The 23,310-nt window shown below is 38.5% G+C and overlaps 4 protein-coding genes across 5 annotated transcripts; 3 read left to right on the forward strand and 1 right to left on the reverse strand.

Annotated features, from left to right (window-relative positions):
- Positions 1-1,126: 1,126 nt before the first annotated feature.
- Positions 1,127-4,829, forward strand: LOC113711045 (non-specific phospholipase C1-like). The gene is made up of 3 exons (XM_027234184.2): positions 1,127-2,522; positions 3,600-3,776; positions 4,404-4,829. Exons 1-3 carry the CDS (start codon positions 1,409-1,411, stop codon positions 4,721-4,723), a joined length of 1,611 nt encoding a protein of 536 aa, XP_027089985.1. The 5' UTR covers positions 1,127-1,408; the 3' UTR covers positions 4,724-4,829.
- Positions 4,830-5,747: 918 nt separating this feature from the next.
- LOC113711053 (ammonium transporter 1 member 3) lies at positions 5,748-7,373 on the forward strand. Its single transcript, XM_027234196.2, has one exon. It carries the CDS (start codon positions 5,873-5,875, stop codon positions 7,244-7,246), a length of 1,374 nt encoding a protein of 457 aa, XP_027089997.1. The 5' UTR covers positions 5,748-5,872; the 3' UTR covers positions 7,247-7,373.
- A 1,347-nt stretch (positions 7,374-8,720) lies between these two features.
- Positions 8,721-11,763, reverse strand: LOC113711061 (E3 ubiquitin-protein ligase AIRP2-like). The gene is made up of 5 exons (XM_027234203.2): positions 11,449-11,763; positions 10,364-10,514; positions 10,117-10,183; positions 9,783-10,017; positions 8,721-9,190 (listed from the first exon to the last, which is right to left on the reverse strand). Exons 1-5 carry the CDS (start codon positions 11,511-11,513, stop codon positions 8,980-8,982), a joined length of 729 nt encoding a protein of 242 aa, XP_027090004.1. The 5' UTR covers positions 11,514-11,763; the 3' UTR covers positions 8,721-8,979.
- Positions 11,764-14,433: 2,670 nt separating this feature from the next.
- Positions 14,434-19,865, forward strand: LOC113711070 (protein DAMAGED DNA-BINDING 2-like). Of its 2 annotated transcripts, XM_072060825.1 has the most exons (11): positions 14,434-14,812; positions 14,953-15,043; positions 15,166-15,293; positions 15,724-15,846; positions 15,946-16,034; positions 16,164-16,284; positions 16,803-16,894; positions 17,774-17,903; positions 18,139-18,387; positions 18,490-18,686; positions 19,263-19,865. In XM_072060825.1, exons 1-11 carry the CDS (start codon positions 14,582-14,584, stop codon positions 19,507-19,509), a joined length of 1,698 nt encoding a protein of 565 aa, XP_071916926.1. In that variant the 5' UTR covers positions 14,434-14,581; the 3' UTR covers positions 19,510-19,865. The 2 variants fall into 2 exon arrangements, with proteins under 2 accessions (XP_071916926.1, XP_071916932.1); XM_072060831.1 differs by lacking the exon at positions 15,724-15,846.
- The last annotated feature ends 3,445 nt before the right edge of the window (positions 19,866-23,310 follow it).

Genomic DNA, 23,310 nt, shown 5'->3' on the forward strand with positions numbered 1-23,310 from the left:
AGCAGAGTGAAGGAGATGAGACAGAGGATTAAAGCAAACGAGGCTCAGGTATTCCTCCTCACCTCAGTAAGGGAAAAGAAAACAGGATGAAGATGTTAAGTGATTACTGATTAGGACTTCTAAACCCACAATTAGCAGAGAAAAGCCCCCATTTAGTGGTATAGACAGACAAGAAAACATAATGAAGAATGGTATGGGAAGCCCCCATTTATTGGTATAGATCGAAAAAAACCCTTTTAGGCAGGCGAGAACGCACCATCCGAACGGAGTCCACCGAAAAGCTGCAATGATGAATAACCACGTTAGTAAACGATAGATGCCTATACAAATATGAAAATTCTTATCTATCATGGGAATCCCTAAAGCTAAATTAAACTACAAATACAAATATAAAAATCACTAAAATCAAGGAGGCATTTGTTCCTGTTATTTCAGTTAAAATCAAGGAGGCATTTGTTTCTGTTATTTCAGTTGTTATGTCACTTTATAAATGCAAAGATGAGAATTTCAAGGAGATTGGTTAGTATTTTTTAGATTGTTTTCATCACTTCTTTGTCATATGTTGCTTATAGATATAAAAATAAGAATTGTGAGAAGGTTGGTTATTCTTTAGTTTATTTTCGTCACTTATGTCATTTATAAATACAAATATGAATCCCTAAAATCAAGAAAGTGAATTAACTTTTAGTCTGTAACTTCGATTATAAATACAAAGACTGGAAATCCCAAAATAAAAAAAAAAGTGGATTATCTTTTAGTCCATCACTTCGATTTTTCATCTGAATTTTTTTCATCCGAATATTAATAAGAAATAATTTTATAGCAGAATGTCCCAAGAAACATTCGTGTCATACACAGAGTACAATTAGATGTATTTTGTAGATCCACAAATAAAATCCATCTTGTAAACAAAATTATGAAGTGTTAGTAGTAGATTTAAACGAGGTCTCTTCTTCTCAAAAGAAGAAAAAGGAAAAAAAAAAAAAAAGAGGACAGATATAAATGACATCTGACAAGAGGATGTACGATTTGCAGTTAGATTGGATGACAAAACAATTATTTTCCCGCAATCTCTATCAAACTTCCCATGCTAAAATAAAAAAGACTGACGACTTCCAAAGACATTGACGCCGTCGAAAACCACCTTCATCAAGCATATACCTATACCTCCTCAAGATTCACATTCAATGGAGGAGAGATAGCCATGTCTTCCACGACACTGTATTTACTACTGCCACAACTACTATAATAAAGTCCTAACCCCTCAATCTAGTATCCTTTCATCCCCTTTTCTTCCTTTTCCTCCATCCGCCGTCCCCCACAACAACTACTGCAACCACCCCCCGGGCTGTCTTCTGCTTTGTCCGAGCGTCGGTCCAACCGGCAATCTGCTGATCGCCGGGTAAATATGGTTCAGCGAACATTGTTTGCCCAATTAACCATCTTCTTCTTGCTGTATCTGGTCTTAATCCCTTCTCCTTCACTCTCCTTTCCTTTCAAAAAAAAGCAACACAAGATTGATGGACCCATTAAGACCGTCGTCATTTTGGTCATGGAGAACCGCTCCTTCGACCACGTTTTGGGTTGGCTGAAGAAGGCCCGCCCCGATATTGATGGCCTCACTGGCTCCGAGTTCAACCACCTCAACGCCTCCGACCCCACTTCTGCTAAGTATTACGTCACCGACAACGCCGTTTTTGTCGATTCTGACCCCGGTCACTCCATTCAAGCCATCCGGGAACAAATATTCGGGTGCAACGATTCGTCGGCCAACCCGGCACCCATGAACGGGTTCGTTCAGCAAGCTGAGAGCATGGGCGTTGAGGGGATGTCGCGAACCGTCATGAGCGGGTTTAAACCGGAGCTCGTGCCGGTTTATGCCGAGTTAGCAAACGAGTTCGCGGTGTTGGACCGCTGGTTTGCGTCGGTGCCCGCGTCAACTCAGCCGAATCGGTTCTACGTTCACTCAGCCACCTCCCACGGAGCATCGAGTAACGTAAGGAAGGATTTAATTCATGGGTTTCCACAAAAAACAATTTTTGATTCGTTGGACGAAAATGACCTCACGTTTGGGATTTATTACCAGAACATCCCAGCTACACTCTTCTTCAAGAGCTTGAGAAAGCTCAAACATATATTTAAGTTTCATTATTACGGATTAAAGTTTAAGTGGCACGCCAGATTAGGGAAGCTTCCGAATTACGTGGTGATTGAGCAGAGATACTTTGATGTTAACCTAGTGCCGGCTAACGATGATCATCCGTCGCATGACGTGGCAGTGGGGCAGAAATTTGTTAAGGAGGTATACGAGACCTTGAGGGCTAGTCCTCAGTGGAAAGAAATGGCATTGTTGATTACTTATGATGAGCATGGCGGGTTTTATGATCATGTGCCCACCCCTGTTGAAGGGGTGCCTAATCCTGATGGGATTATTGGGCCGGACCCCTATTATTTTGCGTTTGATCGATTGGGTGTTCGCGTGCCTACACTGTTGATCTCGCCCTGGATTGATAAGGGAGCTGGTTAGTTTGTTTTCCTTCTTTCTGCATTGAATTGCATTGCTTGTCTTGCACTCTTGCTCTTTGTATGATTGTTGGATTTGGTTAGCTTTCGTGAGATATCAGTTGACGTGCATATGTTTGGTGTGAAATTCTATAATTTGAGGTGTGCAGGTCTGGTGTGTGAGCTGTAATTGATAATTCTTGCAGGAAATAATGCTCAATATCAGCCGATAATTATTACCAAAACTCTTTGGAATTAGTGATCCTTTTATAAACTTACCTGCAGAAGCCAACTCACTGGCATTTGCAACGTAGTTAAAGCTAATGCGTGCGTGGAGTTCTGTTTTAAGTTGAATTTCAGTTGTCATTACTTAAATTGAATGTTATGAGGCTCTTGGTACGAAAAGAGTGTTGCTGTGCTTGAAAATCTAAGAAGCCCAAATTTTAAGTTTTTTGGCATCATACTGGATTTAGAATCTTCTTAAAGGGTGACGGGGGTTCTATAAAACTACCAAGAACCTAAACATGAATAAACAGCTTCTAGTGACATGGATAATCATTTATTTATTGTTATAAGAAACGTATGCAAGTTTGATTGAATATCATACATGACCAAATAAACTTTGAGTTTACCTCTGTACAAAGGGCAAGTGTTTGTGAGTGGCTTGACTCATTTGAAATCCTGCAACACATATGTTAACTATACCTCGCCCTTCCCCTGTTCCCTTTGAACCCACTTTTTTCTTTTCCTTCTTTTGGTTTTTGTGTCTCTGTGTGTGTGTTGTTGGGGGGGGGGGGGGGGATGAGGGCTGTGTGGCTCGTTTCTTTTGTCTGTAGACCCTAGCACAATGTGTTGTCCAAATTCTTGGTTACTTCTGTTGGATTTGTTAATCTGCCCTCAAGTATAGTCTCTGGAGTTCCCTTTATGTCAACGAAGAGAACCTTGAGTAATCATTGAGAATATGCATCCTCAACCCTTTTATTATATACTACATCTAGTTTAGGAGTCTGATTGGTCTTCTGCTGAGCATCAAGGTTGATGCTGACAGTTTTCATGTGGAGCTCACTTTTAACCTGACCTCATTTGTTATGGTGCAGTAATACACGAGCCCAACGGTCCAACTCCACATTCACAGTTCGAACACTCATCTATTCCTGCTACTGTAAAGAAACTTTTCAACCTAAAATCAAACTTCTTGACTAAAAGGGATGCATGGGCTGGAACTTTTGAAAATGCCTTCAAGCTCCGTGAGACTCCACGTGATGATTGTCCAGGTTTGCTTGTTTTGTTCTATATTTTAATTTATACTTTTGGATGATCATGAACTATGCCTGAGATTATTGCAATTATTGGCTTAAGTTAGACAATACTTGCCGTTGACAAATCTGGGAGCAAATGCAGGCACATTAATAGATGTATGATTGGGTTTAAACTGGAGAAATGCAGAGAGGTGATTTGACATGCAGATGACGTAGTTTATGTCATGGGTTGCATAGATCGATAGATCCATGCTCCCAATTAATTGGAACTTTGAAGTCAAACTCAAATGGACCTTATACCTGATACCATACCCTTCTCTCCAAATGGCACGAACGCAATCGTTGTCAGACCTGAAAGGAGTGACCTTGAGTCTTGAGGTTATGGCTTCAGTAGTGTCTGTTCTAACCTCCTCTACAATATCCTTTCTGCCGCCCCTAGAACAAAACAGATAATGAATAATAGAGAGAGTGTCTGCATTCTTGCTTGATTTTAGATAACAATTGAAAAGGTGACAAGTCTTGTAGGAATTTCATTGTTCAACTGAATTACTGGTTTGTTAGTGAATATGATGATGATGACGTTATGGCTTTAAAGGATTGGAAATATCTAATTTCTTGTGGAAAATTTTGATGGCTGTTCAGAGAAACTCCCAGAGGTAATGCAGAGTTTGAGGCCACGGGGTCCAAGGGAAGATGTTGAACTCTCTGAATTTCAACTCGAGTTGATCCAGCTTGCATCACAGCTCAATGGAGATCATGTACTGAACGCATACCCGGATATTGGAAAAGGCATGACCGTTGGTGAAGCAAATAGGTACGCCGAGGATGCAGTTGAGAGGTTCCTGGAAGCTGGAAGGGCTGCTCTGAGAGCTGGCGCAAATGAATCGGCCATTGTCATCATGAAGCCGTCCCTCACCACCAGAACTGCCGCTGAAGACGCTCGTTACCTGGAAACTTTCTAATTGGCCCTGTGCTGTCTATGCATATTTAAATTGATGTATCATATGTATATATTAAGTATTACATTCGGAATTCGTCACGCACGGCAAATTCACCCTATTAAGCAAATCGCGCCGTTTAATATTGCAATATATAGGAGACGTATAGGAATCTCAGGACTTGCAATTGAACGAGTAGTGCAAATAGTTGCTGAAACAAATCATTCCACTTTCAATAATCCTTCTTCTTATCCAAAAAATTCGTCATAATTTGTTGAAGGTGAGGGAGTTGGGTGGCTATCAAATTCTTTGGTAAGAAAAATCCAATCTCATTCCTTAGATTAGTTAACATATAGAGACACTAATACGCTAACAGGTAGTTATGAGATATCTATCATACAAGTCAACTTAGCCGATCTCTTCCGTCTTGGAAGGTTTGAAAAGTCCATTCACAAAAGTACGATCACTATGTAATAGTACTTTCTTTTCTTGGCTGAGTTTCTCGTTATCCATACCAACCAAAATCATTGAAGCAAAATACGTGAGACGTCAACAATCAATACAACCTAGTGGGGCCGCCAGCATGGTTTTTTTTTATCAAATGATTTACATGGAAGCACGAGAAAAGATGAAGGCATGAAGCTTCATCGTTCTGAATCTTTATGAAGAACAAAAGCTTTCTGTCAAATAAACCAATTTGGAGAAGGGAACCTTTCCTTTTGTAACCTTTCCTTTTTATTTTATGCAAGTCTTTCCTACCAAAAAAATAAATAAATAAACCAATTGGGTCAAAGTTGCAGTTAGAACAATCAATACAGGCATGAAGCTCAATTTTTAACACAATTAGTACTTCTAAGATCTGGGATTGGAAATTTATAGGGATCGAGAATGAAATACCTACTACTAGATAATAGTAGCTTGGGACTCGTCGATGACCTGAAGGACTCAAGGTATTGAATTTGGAAGCTAAAGAACGAAACTGACACCAGTCCTGAAATTAAAGGGTACTACCTACAGCACACGTCTTTTCCTCCGCTACCATTCAACTGTATTATGGATATGACATTCGCAAACTGCATAAATAGCTACCCTTCTTCATTTCTTTGAACACCAACCATCTCTCGCCCTATCGCACACGCGCACACACACAACAGACGCACTGAGCGCAGAGCGATGGAGGTGTCTTGGGAAGAGAGTGTTACATACTCAATAAACACCATTTATCTTCTCTTTTCATCCTACTTGGTCTTCGTCATGCAGCTTGGCTTTGCCATGCTATGCGCTGGTTCAGTCCGAGCCAAGAATGCCATGAACATCATGCTTACAAACGTGGTCGATGCAGTTGTGGGCAGCATTTCTTACTATCTCTTCGGCTTTGCCTTCGCCTTCGGGGATGGATCCAATTCAAACCCCTTCATAGGCACTGAATTCTTTGCCCTTAAAGGCATTCCTTCGGGCTCTTACAGCTATAGCTTCTTTCTTTACCAATGGGCTTTTGCCATAGCCGTGGCTGGGATAACCAGTGGCTCCATTGCCGAGAGAACTCAGTTCTCTGCTTACCTCATTTTCTCTTTCTTCCTTACTGGCTTTGTTTACCCAATCGTTGCTCGTTGGATTTGGTCATCCAGCGGCTGGCTCAGTCCCAGCTCCTCCGGTTCCTTGCTGTTTGGTTCTGGCGCCATTGATTTTGCCGGGAGCGGTGTTGTGCATTTGGTAGGAGGAGTTGCTGGGCTTTGGGGTTCATTGATAGAGGGCCCGAGAGTGGGTCGGTTTGATGCTTTTGGTAAGCCCGTGGCAATGAGAGGCCACAATTCAACTTTGGTGGTCCTGGGCACATTCTTGTTGTGGTTTGGATGGTTTGGGTTCAATCCAGGTTCTTTTGATAAAATACTCGTGGCTTACCCAAATACTTCTGATCAGGGTAACTGGACCGGGGTCAGTCGGACTGCCGTTACGACCACGCTGGCTGGATCCACTGCCGGAATTGTCACCCTGTTCGGCCGGCGGATACTGGTAGGCCACTGGGATGCACTGGATGTTTGCAATGGAGTGCTTGGTGGCTTTGTTGCCATTACATCTGGCTGCTCTGTTGTCGAGCCATGGGCTGCAATAGTTTGCGGATTCGTCGCAGCTTGGGTCTTGATTGGACTTAATATTTTGTGTTTGAAACTTGGATTTGATGATCCACTGGAGGCAACCCAACTCCATGGAGGTTGTGGGGCTTGGGGGCTGATTTTTACAGGTTTGTTTGCCAAAGAGGAATTCATTATTCAAGCATACAACTCAGGCGACAGCAGTGTCTCGCGACCTTATGGACTGCTGCTGGGCGGTGGCTGGGGCCTGGTGGGAGCCCAAGTCATTGAACTGCTAGTCATTTTTGGCTGGGTTAGTATCACAATGGGGCCCATGTTCTATACGCTGCACAAGCTGAAAATCTTAAGGATATCTGTGGAAGAGGAGGTTGCTGGTCTGGACATCTCCAGCCATGGAGGATATGCCTACAATGCTCTCCAACAAGAAGGAAACAGGACCTCGATTTTACGCTGAATGCGGGCGGCTGCAAAATGACGAATATAAATTGTTCTTCTTCTTCTTCTTGTCTTGTGAGTCTTGGGTTAGTTGGATGATGATCAATTGTATGAATATCAACGTTTCAAGATTTTATTGCTCCAAACCTTTTAATGCTTTTCTAAGCGATACCTTTTGTTGATTTCAAATCAATTAATTGTCTATTGATTCAAGTTTACGTATACAATATAACTAAACTATTCCTACACTGCACTAGAGGAAGGGGACCTAAATAGGTCAAGGAAAATCCTTCTATGCTAGAATTATTCCTACTCTACGTTAGGGAGAGGGGGACCTAAAGAGATTCAAATGATTTTATCTATAACTATTTCTACTCTATACTAAAGGGAGAAGTACCTAAAGAAGTCAAGAAAAATCCGATGAATCACCACTAATCCTTCTATACTAGAACTACTACCACATTACCTACACTAGGAGGATGGAGGATCTAAAGAGATTCAGACGGTTCTATACTATAACTACTCCTATTCTACACTAAGGGGAGGAGGACCTAAAGAGGTCAAAAAAAAAATCCGATGAATCACGATTGATTTAGATAAGTGACTATGCACCCGCTAACAAAATATTTTCAGATAAGTGACTATGCACCCGCTAACAAAATATTTTCAGAAAAGTCTGGATATAAAAATGTAGATCAGGAAAGTCAAAAAAGTGAATATTCAAATCCCTTGATCTAAATTCATATAAAGTTTGTGGACTGAGCTGGCAACGCATGACGGGCAAAGGAAAATGAAAGAATGAGAAGATTTTGTACGTGGCAGCATGATATGACTAGCCCAAATTATTCTTGGCTTTTTCTATTTTTAATTTGAAGAGGGGACCGCCATGCCATATGCACATGATCACACTTACTTTCACGCCCAAACAAGGAAAAAAATATATAGAAGGGGTTGGTCAGAACCACTATACTTGGTTGGTCTGAATTTCCAGTGCGAGAGACGGGCATGAGACACAAGAAATCTAGAAGTTTTCAAGCACCCTGTGAAGTATAGTCCAGGAATACCTTAAAAAAGCAACGAATCAATTGTGAACAAGAATAGAAAAACTGAAATTGCCAATACAAACTTTTAATTTGACGAAAACCAAAATTTGTTCCTAAAATAGTAAGCTTTAACAAAAAGTCTGTCTCCAAACACAAAGAAGTGTTCTTGACTGAGGTACTTTTTTAGGTAAATCCAAGTATCCAACTAAACTCACGTCATTGTGCTTTTAATCAGGTGTAAAACAATTGGGGGCAGATTTTTCAATAAAACACAAATTTTCAAGAAATATCGAGAACATATACAATACTAATCTCTAAACTATCTGATCCTCCTATGATGCTCTTTTCAATGGATTCGTCCTTAAGTTAAGAAACCAGAATGAAATCTGCACAAAAAGTTCTGGAACTTCTTCCAGCACAATTAGTTCGTCAATCATCAGCATTTGCATCTCACCCAACAGTTACTATCGCATCATCATAGCCTAAAGAAAACCAATTTACATCCTTCGTGCTTTTTACCGTTCCTCAAAAGAAAATCATTTTTCTTTCGGAAATGATATACCACCATATCTCTTTCTAACCCTTACGGGTTAAATAAGAAAAGGCCAGAAGCTAGTCAAAGCAAAAGCAGAAGGTCCGAAACTCTCTCCAAGGTAAATGGATTGAACTTTATAGAACAACGATTTGATGTACAGAAAATGAAACCGAGTCACCTAATAGCGAAATTGTGTTGGTTTAACAATGAATCTGGAAGAAGAAGGGGCAACTTTTCAATGAACATAAACAGCCTCTGCAAATTCTCTTCCAGAATCACAGATAAATCAACAATTTCACTGCTATCAGTGCAGATCCAGATGTCACTTGAATTCACTCGTTTGAGAGTGGTCCGGCAAAAGGGACAGGACTGAGATCGGCGACGCCTGAGAAAAATATGAAAATCAAGTCAAGAGCCAAGCAACTTTTCCAATGAAAATTTTTATATAGTTCTCAACCAAAGTAGATTATCAACTCCTACCAAAAAGAAAAAAAAAAAGAAAAAGAAAAAGAAACAGAGAGCAGATTATCAGCAATCAATCTCCTGCAATTTAAAAAGATGCATAAGGCCCTAATATAACTGGATTGGACAGAAAAACCTTCCACAGTTGTCTAGAATTTTAAGCTTCTAAATGGAAAAATGTATAATTGCACATTTCGTAGATGGACCTCCCTGATTCAGTAGACCCTGCACCAGCAAGCGTCTTACATCTGCAATGAAATGCCAAGGCACCCCGTGGAAAACAAGCAGAAGGGGCAGGAATGGGGCACTCAATAGCAGGGTATCAAATAAAGCAGCCCAAAAAGGGGGGAAAATAAAGCAGTTGCTGAATGACATTGAAATCATTTGCAGCACAGAATTCTAAAGCTCCGAGGGAAAAAGGCTAGTGGACTTCAATTTACCAGGAAGCCAAGAAAGGTAATGCTAAATTTTGCCAAGTTCCAAGAACAGAATCAGAAGAAAAGAATCAGACTTACCAATCACGATAACACCTTAGGCACAAAGAGTGGCCGCAATAAGGCAACACAACCTTGCCATTGATTTCCATGCAAATTCCACATTCCTTTTCTCTTTCTAGATCAATTTCAGATATTTTTCCACGATCCATTTCATCCCTTCTTGAGTACTTAAGTGAACATATCTTTTTCTGTTTGTTGTCTTCCAAATCTGTAATCCCTCTTTGAAGTTGCAATAAAGAAGGAAAAATTATACCTGTTTTTACGGCAAAGAAGCATACACCTTATAGTATCTAAAGAATAGTCCCCACTTAAGGAATATCAAATAACAATAATCCTTTGAGCTATCACTCACCATAAAATTCTCTGATGCTTGCTTTCCTTTCATAACTAGACATAGCAGGTCTGCCATCTGCATATGCCTGCACAAGCCCATCATTTTGTCAGAACCCACAAGAAAAGTAACAATGTAGTCACTTTGGTGTTCAAAGACAATTGTTACTCAAGGAAACATGGCTGGAGGACGATTAGCATGCACCAGATACAAGGTACAGGTAGAACAGCAAGGCTACAATATGAAGGTACAATAAACAGGGACTTACCATAGATACGAGAATTCGAAGCAAGCCAAGAGCGCCAGCAAGCTGACAATCAAACCACTGAACAAGAAAAAGGAAGATATGTGCAGCTGGAGCATAAGAGAGCCGCATTTGAAGGCATGCTCCATCAATTTCCCTTGGATAACTCAAAGCCCTGGACAGGAAGACATGATAGAAATTTACGGAACTCTGCCAGAATGAATTTGAGTAAAAAATTGCATCCTTGTAGCAAAAGATATAGACAAAAATTGCACTGTAACGACAACAACCTCCATCAGTAGTAGATTTACAATTCGATGTCTAAGTACCACGGGGTATCATTAATTCAATAATGACAGAAAGCACATAAACTGACAAAGCACAAGATTGAATTCCTTCTTGTTTTGGTCTCATAACGACCCTGTTTCAGTCTATAAAATCGCCAGCTTGCCAATTGTTGCTTAGGACGAATCAACAATTTTGTACCCTTTTTCATAGTTGCAGGTTAAACATGATATTCCATGTAAGTTGCAATGGAGCACGCATTTGGGCGTCAAACAAGTGATCTAAATAGTGAAAACAAGTTCTTCAACCAAGCTACAAGAAATGCAGGGCTTCATTACTCAAACCATCCTTGGACTAGATACTCCATTTCATAATCAATGGTTGATTGCTAAGTGTCAAACCAAAATAAATAATCTATTCATCAAAGACAAATGAAATTTTACAATCCCTGGAAGACTCTGACATGCATAGTGTATTAAAAATTCCAACTACCCTTTAAAAAATTTGGCTAGCTTCCCAAAGCATAAATGCAAAAAACAGTTGACTTAGCAAAATTCTTGGTCATCAATAATAATCCCATGTAATTTCACTCAAAATAAAACCATAAATACCAAAATCACTCAAAAAAACTCGCAAGAAACCATGCACCCATAGTTGGGCAACAATCATCGAATTTAAACAGGTTCTGATTTTATGTAACCGCTTCTGTTCTCCCATAATTACCAAAAAGCAAATGGGGAAAAACACCGACAAATAAGAAATAATAGCTGAAAAAAGACAGTCGGGAAAAAGAGAGAGAGAGACAGAGAAGGAAGTTGAATTACAGAGTATTTGCGAGCTGAATATCTGCTTCAAGAGCTTTAAGAGAATCCTTAAATGACTTCCCCATCTCCGTTAAATTCTACTCCCGTAAAAATTCCCAGCCAAAAAACCCCAGAATATATAAAGATAAACCTTAGGAAAATATCATCATCCGTTTCCCCAGCTGTTTTGGCGCAGCCTACTGCACCCGCGTTTTTGTAAACCGCTAAAGTATCACTACACTATCCCCTGATTAGGAAAATATTTAAAAAGGCGGGGTTTTGTTTCTAGTGTCTGTGACTTTCGTGCCTGCTAAATTCTCAGTTAATGACGACCTTATCCTTCGGTTTTGCTTGGTAAGTGCTCTTATCCTCCTGTCTGTTGATGTCACATCGACGTAGGTGGCCAAATGGATTGCAATCTCCTGACTTTGATGTGTTTTTTATTGTTGCCGCTCGCCAATGGGAGGACGACAACCCTATGTTAGAGGGTAATATTGTCAACTTAGTTTTAATAATTTATGACGTGGCGTTATAGAGTTGGGCTGACTGCTGGAAGGGAAGTCGGACGGTGGAAGAGGAGAAGAGAAGCCCGGAGCCTCAGTCCCTGGTTTTCATAATCATAAAAATGGCGGCCACAGCTGATTATCATGGAAGCATTTTTCGCCAACACGAGTCCGCTCGGTTAGCAAAGATGGACTAATTTTGTTACCACAAAAAATCATGTATTCGAATCTTGCTATTAATATTAAAAATATATTAGCGAACAATATGGAAGAATGTCTCACCAATAATTCGTGATAATAATCGGAGCCGGATCCATCAAAACCTTTATTTTACCAAAAAAAAAAGAAACGGAAGCATTATCCACTTCTTCAGCAATGAGTGCTTGCTATGGGTCCCTGGATGGTTTGCTTCCGTTCCATGGCAGATTTTCTTATTAGATTGGGTGACGTCACGTAGGCTGCCTCCTCAACAGTTCCAACACAACATCTTTTTATACAAGCGATACCGTTTCGTCAATCTAACACAAACATTTCCTTCATCGTCATCCCGTCTTCATCAAGTGCAGGAACACGTGAGCATTTCAACGAAGATACCAGCAGATCAGTCCATAGCCGGTTTCTAGTGGGCCAGTTTGTAACGGAACTTCTTAAGCTGGATTTCACACGGACTAGGAGCGGGACTGATCAGAAATTCCAAATGAAAGCCAATGACCCACCAGAAATTTCATTACATTTAAGCCAACCACCTGACAAGTCCAATATTTAGTCACTGATCAGATTCTTATTACTAATTGGACAAACAAGCGCGTCATTAATTGTATTTGATTTGAAATTAATGGGTTCCACGACATTATTTACATCATTTTCATTGATCAAAAGACAAGTCACTGGGTTTGCTAAGTAGCTGTAGTTGGTCCAGAGTCCAGACCATAATTGAACTTCTGGCACGGCCGTGACTCGATTTGCAATTAAATCACGCTTTAATGTCATAAAACAACTGTTTTTAACACGCTTTTTGAGTAGGTTAACATGCATTGTTGAATTCAGTTCGAATGGATTAAGAAATCAGCACGGTACTCTAGACTTTTGGGAATGGAAATTGGCAATTGCCGCACAAATCTATCGCACGTCTTCTTCAAATGACGCCATTTGGGACCCTAGTTTTTTTGCCTAGTTTTTATAATAAAAGTTTTTTTAAATAATTTTGTCTATAGCAACATCTAAAAATACCCTATATTTTTTAAAATACAAATATCAAAATATCATAAAACACACACCTTTTTTTTTCCTACCACCATCATTTCACCTTAACCTTCCACCACTGCCGTCCCACATTGTAGCCGCCTTTTTTTTCTTTGTTTTTTTTTCACCTCCATCGTTTTCCTTCCTCTCCTCTATTCTCTCTTTTCCTCTTCCTTGTTCAAATTGGGACAGGGAGGTGGGGATCACGAGAAGGGGAAAGAATTGAGGGAGAAGAGAGAAGAGGGAGGAGGAGAAGGAAAGAGAAAAAAAAAAAAACCTAACACTAGCTGTGCTTTTGATGTTGATCAATTTTTATTTGTTTTCTTGTGAAAACTAATACTGGAAACGGACTCCATGTGAAAAATGGAGTGGAGGGTGAAACTTTGCTCAATAGAAGAGGCAGCGGCCGGCAACCAACCACCAGTGGCCAGTGGTGGCATTGTTGCCACAGGAAACTTCGACTACTGCTATTGTGTGAGCAAACGAAGAAGAGAGGAAAGAAAGGAAGAAAAAGAAAAGTTAAAGAAAATAAAAAAAAGTCTTTTTTTATTTTATTTTTCTTAAACCCTCAATCAAATACACGATTCAAATAGTAAAATTTTATATTAACACTTAAAAAATACACTTTCCAAATAGATCCTTGTTTGGATTCCATTCTTTGTAGAAATTTTTTTTTGGATTTCCATGAGAATATGCTTTATCATATTCTTTAATCACTTTTTTTACCTAATATAGATTATAATTTCTTTGAAAATTACTGTAAAATTTTCTACAAAACCTCTCAAAAAATTGCACTCCAAACAACAATTTGTTAGTTGTTTACTTGTTTTAATTTGCATTAATTGTGCATATTAACTCAAGCTGCTAGGCTTCCGAAATTAGAGTAACTAGGTTCAGATCCTCTTGCCTCCTCCCCTGCTAAAAAAAATAAAAAAACTCAAGCTAGTACATCTTATTTATAGCTGATAGACACAATAATATGATTTATCAAAATTGTATGGACCATTGTGGTAATTCTTTTTTAAAAAAAACCCAAAAATAAAAAAAAAGAGCATATTCTTACGGAGAGGCACGTGAGAAACACGTGGCTACAAGGCCAAAGGTGGGGCTAACAACGGGCCACGTAATCTCCCGCCCTTCTTGACATTACAATGTCGAGAAAATCCCGGACTCCTGACGTCCGTACCGAAGAATCATTAGGATACAATCGTCAATTCATATCCAAGCGTCCCCGCCCTGTAGTGTGCAAAGGTCGTCCGTTAAGACTTCTTTCACTGGGCGTAAATTAATTGAACTTTTGCCGTCTGCACAGTTCACTCTGCACAAGCGAACCACCGCTTCGAATTCCGTGCTTTCCGAAACCCAACATTCTCTCTGTTCCCTGTTTCGCTCTTGCTTACTTCCCCACAATGCCCCCACAAACCCGGAGAACGTCGTTCCCGAAAGTCGTGATCGAGCGAGACACCGACTCCGAAGAAAGTTCGTCTGACGAGGACGAAATCGATGAAGAAGACGACGTCGTAGGAGAAGAGGAAGTAACTGAACCGAAGGCTGATGAGGAAGAAGGAGAAGAAGAGCAAGAGAAATCAGTGACCAAGAAAAAAACGCCTATTACTATTAGTCTCAAAAAAGTCTGCAAGGTAAGCAAGCTCCTTCATGCTCGTACCTTTCTTTTTCTTTTTATTTCATGATTTTTGTTAGAAGTCTAAATTTTAACTTTCCTTTCGTCGTTGTACGCTGGGAATTGCTGAGTAAGAGTTTCTATGCGCACTTTTATTAGGTGTGCAAGAGAACAGGTCATGAAGCAGGCTTTAAAGGCGCTACTTACATCGATTGTCCAATGAAGCCGTGTTTTCTTTGTAAAATGCCTGGTATAGTTTTCTTCTTTCTGCTTCAGACTGCTTTAGAAGTGTAAATTTCTAAGGTGTTACTTCACTAATAACTCATAACTATTTTTTTTTTTTTTGGTTGCGATGATTTTTGGCCATTCAAGGGCACACCACGATGACTTGCCCTCACAGAGTGGCTACTGAGTACGGGGTTGTCCCAGCACCTCGGAGAAACACCCATAGGTCATTGGATTATGTGTTCCAGCGCCAGCTTAGGCCTCATATTCCTAAAGTGAGCATTCTTTGCTTGAAAGCATCACTTGTACACTGGACATAGGTTTATAGCTCAACAAGTCCGTGTCTTGATTTTGCCATAATTTGCCCTTAATTTTGTTTCGGATGCCTGCCTCCATGATAAAATGTTGTTATATTAGTATACCTTTGCTTATGATGCAACAACTTCTGTTTTGATAGTTTCTTCTCAGCGCTATGTTCAATAAAGTTGTTCTAGCTGTGATATAGTAGAATTTAGCATTTACTTTTGGATGATTTCATATTTGTGTTTTTCTTCGATGCTTAAAACATGTTGATTTTGGATTTTGAATTATAAAAAATATTTTTGTGTGGGTAGGTATGTTGGCCGAGCCTTAGTTAAATGTGTTCTCCCAAAAAAAAAAGGATATAAGTTTATTCATTTTCTTTTTTCATGGTTTTGGCATTAGATGAAACCAGAATTTGTCATTCCAGATCAAGTAAACTGTGCGGTTATAAGATACCATAGTAGACGAGTAACATGCTTGGAGTTCCATCCTACAAATGATAACATTCTCCTATCTGGTGATAAGGTGTGGGTTCATTCTGATACTTTTCTTTGCTGTTTGTTGACTGTTATTGTTCTATGGATGAGTTAGTGATCAGTGAATTGTGCCTCTCATCTTGCTTAGAAAGGACAACTTGGAGTTTGGGATTTTTGCAAGGTATATGAGAAGACTGTCTACAGTGACATACATGGTTGTATACTGAACAACATGAAGTGAGCATTGCTTTTACCAGTTCTTATAAATTTTTTTCCTTGTACGTGTGTCACCTGTTAAAACACACGGTTTATGGTGAAATTTCACAATGTGATAGGAAGGATTGATTGATTACGATACATATGTAGGTTAAATCCAAGAAATGATGGAACAGTATATACTGGTTCTTCTGATGGGACAGCTTGTTGCGTAGATTTGGAGACTGGAATATCATTATCATTGATGAACCTTAATCCTAATGGCTGGCAGGTACTACATTGGTTTATAACTGGAAATAACACATTTTATTTGTTTTGTGCAAGTTTTGACCTGGAGTAGTTTCCTAATTCCACTTTTCGTTTTTACTTCTTTTCTATCTTGTCCTTGTTGTTCTTGTTATTGTTGTTGCTCAGTATCAGGTTTAAACTTTTCACTGTAGTTGTATAATAAATAACTAAGAACTTCAATTTGCTTAAGCATTTCGCCAACTGTAAGCTTGAGATAAAATTTATGTTGAGTTGACTAGTTACACTTAAAGAGTTAAGATGACTTATATGCCGGTTATTATTATTCTTATTCACTTGATTTGAACACAGTGCATCATCCTCAAGGTGCTCCTTATTGAGAGAGCTGCTGTTCTGTGAAATGATGTTACTCCATTTTTAGGGATGGGAAAAACACTAGTTTGAGCATCCATTGCTGGTGCATTTGCTAAAATGTGGCTAGTTATGTATATCAATCTTTCTTTCTTGGGTTTCCTGAGTATGATTTTGATGGATGTGTTTTAGGGTCCAAGCACTTGGAGGATGCTTTATGGGCTGGACATAAATTTGGACAAAGGAGTCGTACTTGTTGCAGATAACTTTGGCTGTCTGTATACGTATGTATAAGTTCTGTTATCTATTGTGGTTACAAATTAATCTCTGGCTACCATATCTTTTGAAGCATTTGATAATGAATTTTTGCATAGGTGTGAGTGAGAAGAAGTTTTTTATTTGCTCAGTTGTGCAAATTCGAGGCATGTGGTTAATAAATGTAATGAATTGTTACTAAAAGTCTTGCTTTAATATTCGATCTATAGTCTACACCATTTGTTCCCTTTGACAGCTCTTGTGAGCCATCAGCTCAAAGCTCTTTATGGACGGAGAAAAGCCCAAAAAAAGCCCCTCGCTACTATGTGCGCTTTTAAGTCTTGGAAAAAAGTGTGTATTAGGAATTATGTGATCATGTTCTACTAAGCAGGGTAGGAAGCTTACTGAGTCTATCAACACCATGGTTTCGAATGAATGTATCCTTAATTTTTGGTGCTTCTTAGCCCTAGTTGTCTAGCTTTCCAAGTGTTATTTTCAGAATTTGGAGATATCAATGTGTTACTGGTTAGTTGTGGATTTCTTCCTTCCTCCCACTTCTTCATAGATCCCCTCAATCTTAAGGTTCTGCAAATTTTCTCTCCTTCCGATTTTCTAAGTGAGTCAGAAATTATTTGGTCAAGATATCCAAAAATAGTTGTTCTAACATGTCAACAATAAATGAAATCCCAACTTAATTGGTTGTGAGTAAAAATGAGGGAATGGGAAAAGTTTCAAGAACAAAGAAGGGAGGACAGTTATGCTTACTTTCATTTCTTACTAAATTTCTTCAAGCTGTTTCTTCTACAAAGATTGTATTCTCATGTGCAGATCTCTGTTCATCTATATGTTAGTCTGCTTATAAGATACTGCCTTGCCCGCGATTATTTATCTGTAATTGAAAATTTCAGGGTTGATATGCGCTCCAACAATGTGACAGGGAAGCCTATTCTCATTCATAAGAAAGGAAGCAAAGTTGTTGGTCTGCACTGTAATCCCCTTCAACCAGATCTTCTCTTAAGTTGTGGGAATGATCACTTTGTAAGGTTCTTTACCATTTTATTCATGTTATGTTTCTTTTGGTGACATTTTACTTATTGCTTTGGCTTAAACCACTATCTTCACTCTGTTGCTGTTAAGAAAAACAGGTATATTTGACATGAATAAACTGGAATAGGAGATGGATAATATCTTTTATGATATGTGAAGCTTATGATTGCAGCAGGCTTCTGTGTGAATGGTCATGTTCATTGTTGCTAAATATTTCTCATTTCAGGCTCGTATATGGGATATGCGGCAGTTGGAGACTGGATCCTCTCTTGTTGATCTACCACACAAACGAGTTGTTAACTCAGCATATTTTTCACCACTTACTGGTAGTAAAATACTCACTACATCACAGGATAACCGGATTCGTGTGTGGGATTCCATCTTTGGAAGCCTTGATTCTCCAAGTCGAGAGATTGTGCATAGTCATGATTTTAATCGACATCTGACAGCTTTTCGGGCTGAATGGGATCCAAAGGTTAGCTACAATGGTCATAGCTTTACAGCATTTATTTGTACGTGTAGAAATGACTGCTTAGAAGTAAATGGCAAAGGTTTTTAACGTTAGACACTCGCACAGGACCAATCGGAGTCTCTTGTTGTTATTGGACGTTACATAAGTGAAAACTATAATGGAGCTGCTCTGCATCCTATTGATTTTATAGACATCAGCACAGGGCAGTTAGTTGCAGAGATCATGGATCCAAACATTACAACTATCAGTCCTGTGAACAAGTTGCATCCACGCGATGATATTTTGGCATCTGGTAGTTCAAGGTTTGGATCCTATTATGTCCTCACTTGTGTCAGTTAATGGTTTGCAAGGTTTGTTTGTATCTGTGTGCTTCCTTCTGCAATCTATGTTAAGGCTCGTCTTTATGTGGATAATAGATTGCTTCTGATTGTCATTTAAAATTCCAGTCTATGATTTTTATGCCTCATAATTAGGATGTTTGATGAGTTTGTCCCGTATTGGAAGTGAAAATACAATTATTGTATTGAGCGCTCACATCTACTCGTCTACTTAATACTTGATGCTTGATTTTTGTCATCGATCCTTCTTGGCTGATCATTCGTTTATTGTTATGGTCAAAAAGTTTTTGAGTAGTATCTCCACCATGTCTTGATCTTGTTTTGAGATGTAGCTTTTGTGGATTTGACAAATTTGTTTAGTCATTTTTTTCCATTTCATTCTGTTTCAGATATATTAGTTTTCAGTCAAATATTTTGAGTGGTATAGTGCAAAAGAGATTATTATGTAATTTACATTTATAGGTTTCTGGAGTCCTAACCTTGTTTGAAGCACTGGATATTTTCGTGTGATGGTTTGAGTGTTAACTGTACGTTACACAGGTCTCTCTTTATTTGGAGACCAAAGGAGAAGCATGAAATTGAGAAGCCTATAGATGAAAGGAAGATTGTTCTCTGCGGAAAGGCCGAGAAGAAAGCCAAAAGAAAATTTGGAGATGAAAGTGATTGTGATTCTGATGATGATGGATTCACCACCAAAGGTAAGACTGTTAAGTCTAAGCAACCTTATCTAGATTCAACTTCAACTTCTAAATCAAAATCAAAATCAAAATCATCTAAGAAGCACTAGCTGTTTGGCAAATTCCTCTGGGGAACCACTGAATTTGGGTGAAAGGAAAACAAGAAAGCAACTTGTGTCGACTTTTGTCTGCTAATCTTGTATAGGCTGCCATTTCTTCCCGTCGCACTCCTTTGATGTTTTTCTTTCCCTCCTCGGGTTCCCCTGGCTCTTCTCGTGTTTTAAGTATTATTATTAGCCCTGAGCAGGATGTAATATTTCAAATTTTTTGTTTTTGTAATTCTCCCCTGCTCTGCTCTTGACTAACCGTAGGTAGGTTGCTTTTGTTTGCTCTCCAGCTTTTCTGTAAGTCGTGTGAATATCAAAGTGTAATTAATCCTTTTTGAATGTGATCTTTTGATACGGAACGTTGCTGTCTTGGATGGATAGTTAAAATTCCCTCTACTGTAATCCTGAGGTGTACGGTTATTCTGAGGCTTCGTGGATGGTGTGTTTATTTGGATGTTTCTATTAAACTTTGGCGTGTTTTTTGGGAGTAGAATTTGTGTATTTGAGTGTTTGAAAAACTAATTTATTATTTTTCCCTTTTCTTTTTCTTTCTTCTTTCCTTTTTTTTTCGGTTTGGTCCTTTCTTTCCCCTCTTCTTCTTCCTCTTCCACACCTCCACGGATCTTCCTACCACCGGCTGCCAGCTCACCCTCCCCTCTATTTTTTTAATTATTTTCTTTCTCCTCCTCCTCCTCCTATTTCCCCCCCTTTCCCCACCACCCCCTCTTCCCCCTTGCAGAAGTAATCAAGTATAAGAAATTAGCACCAATTTGAATTCAGATGAAGAGAGGAAGTGAAAAATGCAGTCCATCATGAAATTAGCAAGTATGAGAAAGATTAGAAAAATATTAATGTTTATGAAGCAGTTAATGATTGCACACGTCATCAGTTAATGATTGCCTGTTTTCACACGGTTGAAATTTATTTCTTAACGATTAAAATGGATAACAAGTTGGTTGAGGGAAGCAATGGACATAGCTATTAAACCGATAGGATTAGCCGTCGAGCCGTGTAATATTGCCCAGATATTCGTAACCTTGACTTCCAGCCTTCCGGAAGAAGATAGTTACGGGCGCTAGCTGCATAGGCAATCATCGCAAAATGGTAATCCTAGAAGCGGTGGCCATTGTCTCATCTAGGATTGCAAATAAATCAAATTGTTCGAGCTGGTTCGAGTCGAAATCGAGCTTAATATATTTTTTTATTTTTTTTATTTTAAGTATATATATTTTTTTTATTTTAAGTATAAAATTACATATATATCCTTAATATTTTATTATTTATTAAAAAAAATATTATTTTTTTATTTATTAAAAATTAAATTTTTATTTTTTATTTTTTTCGAGCTCGAGCCAAGTCGAGCTCGAGCTCAAGCTTTAAATTGCCAGCTCGTCGAGTTCGAGTTCGAATTCAATAAAATTAAGTCGAGACTCGACTCGATTAGGCTAAAATTCAACTCGGCTCGACTCGTTTGCAGGTCTACTCATCGACGATCTCCTATCGTGGCAATACAGGATTGCCTTTACACACACACTCTCTCTCTGTCTCTCTCTCTCTCTCGGGAAGTATAATTACTCCTTGAAAACATTTTTCATTTTCCTTGGACCATTAATTGGCTTCGCTTCCTTGAACTAATGAACTCTGGGATAGCATCAGACACTTGCAGGGTTGTACAATGTTTTTTAAACAAACCTATGTCAAAACCAGCATGCGTCCGTATGTATCTATAATCCAGAGAAGAAATACTTCTACTGTTAAGTAACAGGCGCAGAATGTTTTCCAATTCTGGTTTAGTCATGACAAAATCATACAACCTGAGATGATAGGAAGAATAAAGTTCAATCAATCCCAGTAAGAGCAAAACTTAATAACTCAAATGGCAATATTAGACAAAAGGCATAATTTGCTACGTCCTTGATCTCTAGAATGTATGTTATCCATAAGGGTCTCGACAAAAGTTTCCCTTGAAATAATGCAGACTCTAATCGTGAAATTTACACCTAATACACCATCCGGCGTGCAGCAAATGCTTTTGATAGTTGAAGTATTTATTGAGCAAGCTCAGAACCTCTTTCAATTGTATCGGACGAGGACTCAATTGATGACCATTTTTCTGATGGTGAAAGAGGCAGAACCTTTTACGTGAATGATTTAGTTGAAAAAGGTATAGGTGGCGGGTATTTCAGTATGTCATTCTCGATATCCTTCCACCACAAAAATTTACCTTCAGGAAACTGTTACGTCTAATTAATGCTGTTCTTTTGACTTCAACAAACGGTGTATTAATCCAGCATGATGACACGAGTAGTTTCCAGTCTCCATTAATCAAAGACAAAAGTGTACTCATCCACCCAAAAGTTGATGGAAAGAGATGAAGAAAAAAGGGCGAAAAAGCATACATATGGTCCAAACTATTCGAATCGTATGACCTAGAAATTGTCGCACGGAGGAAAAACAATCCGCGAAATTGCAAAATAGTTTGACTGCTTTTGAGTTTTGATTGTGAAGTGCGTAGAACTGTTAACAATAATAGTAATTGGTATTGAGTAACAAAAATGTATCAAACGATGAATAGCTTGCAAATTGCGTGAGCTTAATTAAATACATCAATGGCAAAAAAAAATAAATAAAAATAAAAGCTCCGAATCATGTTCTAAACGAAAGGCAATTGTTTCCATATGCTTTCAACGAACACAACCACAATATAACATAAGAGTTTTGTGGACGTAATGGATGATATGCTGGTCTACTACAAGCTAAAACCTCGAGCAACTTTTGGCATTCTCTTTTGAAGAGCTCCATAAGAAATGGGATATCTTCACGAGTCCAAAAACGAAAATCTATTTCCTACTCTCATTTTCAATGAAACTCAGCCAATTTTCACAATTTCTGGAAGGAATATATGTTGTACCCTCCGGCGTGTGTTGCTCGGAAGGGAACCCGAATAGGTCCAGTTTTATTGAAGGTATCAAAATAGATGATTCGGACGGGTTTGAACTTGTAATTGGATAATTACTCGTTTAAGAAATGGATATGGATGTACCCAATTACTCATTTATGATTCACTTGAAATTCTATTTATTTTTAAAAAAATTTTGATTATTTTTTGACAAAAAATAACGACATTTTTATCACTATTAGAATGGTAAGAAATTCAAATTTATCTGCTTAATACTCATTAAAAATTGAGTTTAAATGTATAATTATTTTTAAATGGATATAAATGAATGAGTCGAACCATCTCACTATCCACCAATTAAATGTGTTTAATTGAGCACTTAGTTAGACCCATTTAGTGTTCATTGCACGCTCAAGTCTATTTATTAATAAACGAGTTTGGAAGGATCAACATAATTGGGTTGCGGTTGACACCTCTAAATTTTATCAAATTTACTAGGGAGAAGCCCCATGCAAAGCATAGGAGTTTATACCTACGGTGTTCTTAAATAATTTGGTAATGTTGAACAATTTGTTTTTACCTTAGGCAAGGCATACTATTAATGGTAGCCAAAAATGTCATACCATGTGTAGATAAAATATTGCATAGTACTATAGTAGATAATCAGTTAAGAGAATTATAAAAGTTTATGCAACCATAGTGAAGGGATAGTAGACATAATTGTAGTTCAAATTGAGAGTTGATGCTGAATAATTCTACTATTCAACCTCATATTATTTACATAGATAGATAGATAAAGTAGTAGTCCTGTGATATAAGTAGATAAATAATTGAGGTAACCGTCTTGCAATCATTTCTATTGAAGAGTAGGTGATATAGGATGAGAAAGGACACAATTAGATTTC

The sequence above is a fragment of the Coffea arabica genome, chromosome 1e (assembly GCF_036785885.1).
Source record: "Coffea arabica cultivar ET-39 chromosome 1e, Coffea Arabica ET-39 HiFi, whole genome shotgun sequence".
Taxonomy (NCBI): domain Eukaryota; kingdom Viridiplantae; phylum Streptophyta; class Magnoliopsida; order Gentianales; family Rubiaceae; genus Coffea; species Coffea arabica.

Coding starts and splice junctions, on each gene's coding strand:
- LOC113711053 (XM_027234196.2), top strand. CDS start 5,873: ATGGAGGTGTCTTGGGAAGAGAGTGTTACATACTCAATAAACACCATT.
- LOC113711061 (XM_027234203.2), bottom strand. CDS start 11,513: ATGGGGAAGTCATTTAAGGATTCTCTTAAAGCTCTTGAAGCAGATATT. Junction 10,515..11,448: donor ATTCAGCTCGCAAATACTCT/GTAATTCAACTT, acceptor CTTCCTGTCCAG/GGCTTTGAGTTATCCAAGGG. Junction 9,191..9,782: donor CTAAGGTGTTATCGTGATTG/GTAAGTCTGATT, acceptor TATTTTTCTCAG/GCGTCGCCGATCTCAGTCCT.
- LOC113711070 (XM_072060825.1), top strand. CDS start 14,582: ATGCCCCCACAAACCCGGAGAACGTCGTTCCCGAAAGTCGTGATCGAG. Junction 18,388..18,489: donor GGGCTGAATGGGATCCAAAG/GTTAGCTACAAT, acceptor ACACTCGCACAG/GACCAATCGGAGTCTCTTGT. Junction 18,687..19,262: donor TTGGCATCTGGTAGTTCAAG/GTTTGGATCCTA, acceptor TACGTTACACAG/GTCTCTCTTTATTTGGAGAC.
- LOC113711045 (XM_027234184.2), top strand. CDS start 1,409: ATGGTTCAGCGAACATTGTTTGCCCAATTAACCATCTTCTTCTTGCTG. Junction 2,523..3,599: donor CTGGATTGATAAGGGAGCTG/GTTAGTTTGTTT, acceptor GTTATGGTGCAG/TAATACACGAGCCCAACGGT. Junction 3,777..4,403: donor TCCACGTGATGATTGTCCAG/GTTTGCTTGTTT, acceptor ATGGCTGTTCAG/AGAAACTCCCAGAGGTAATG.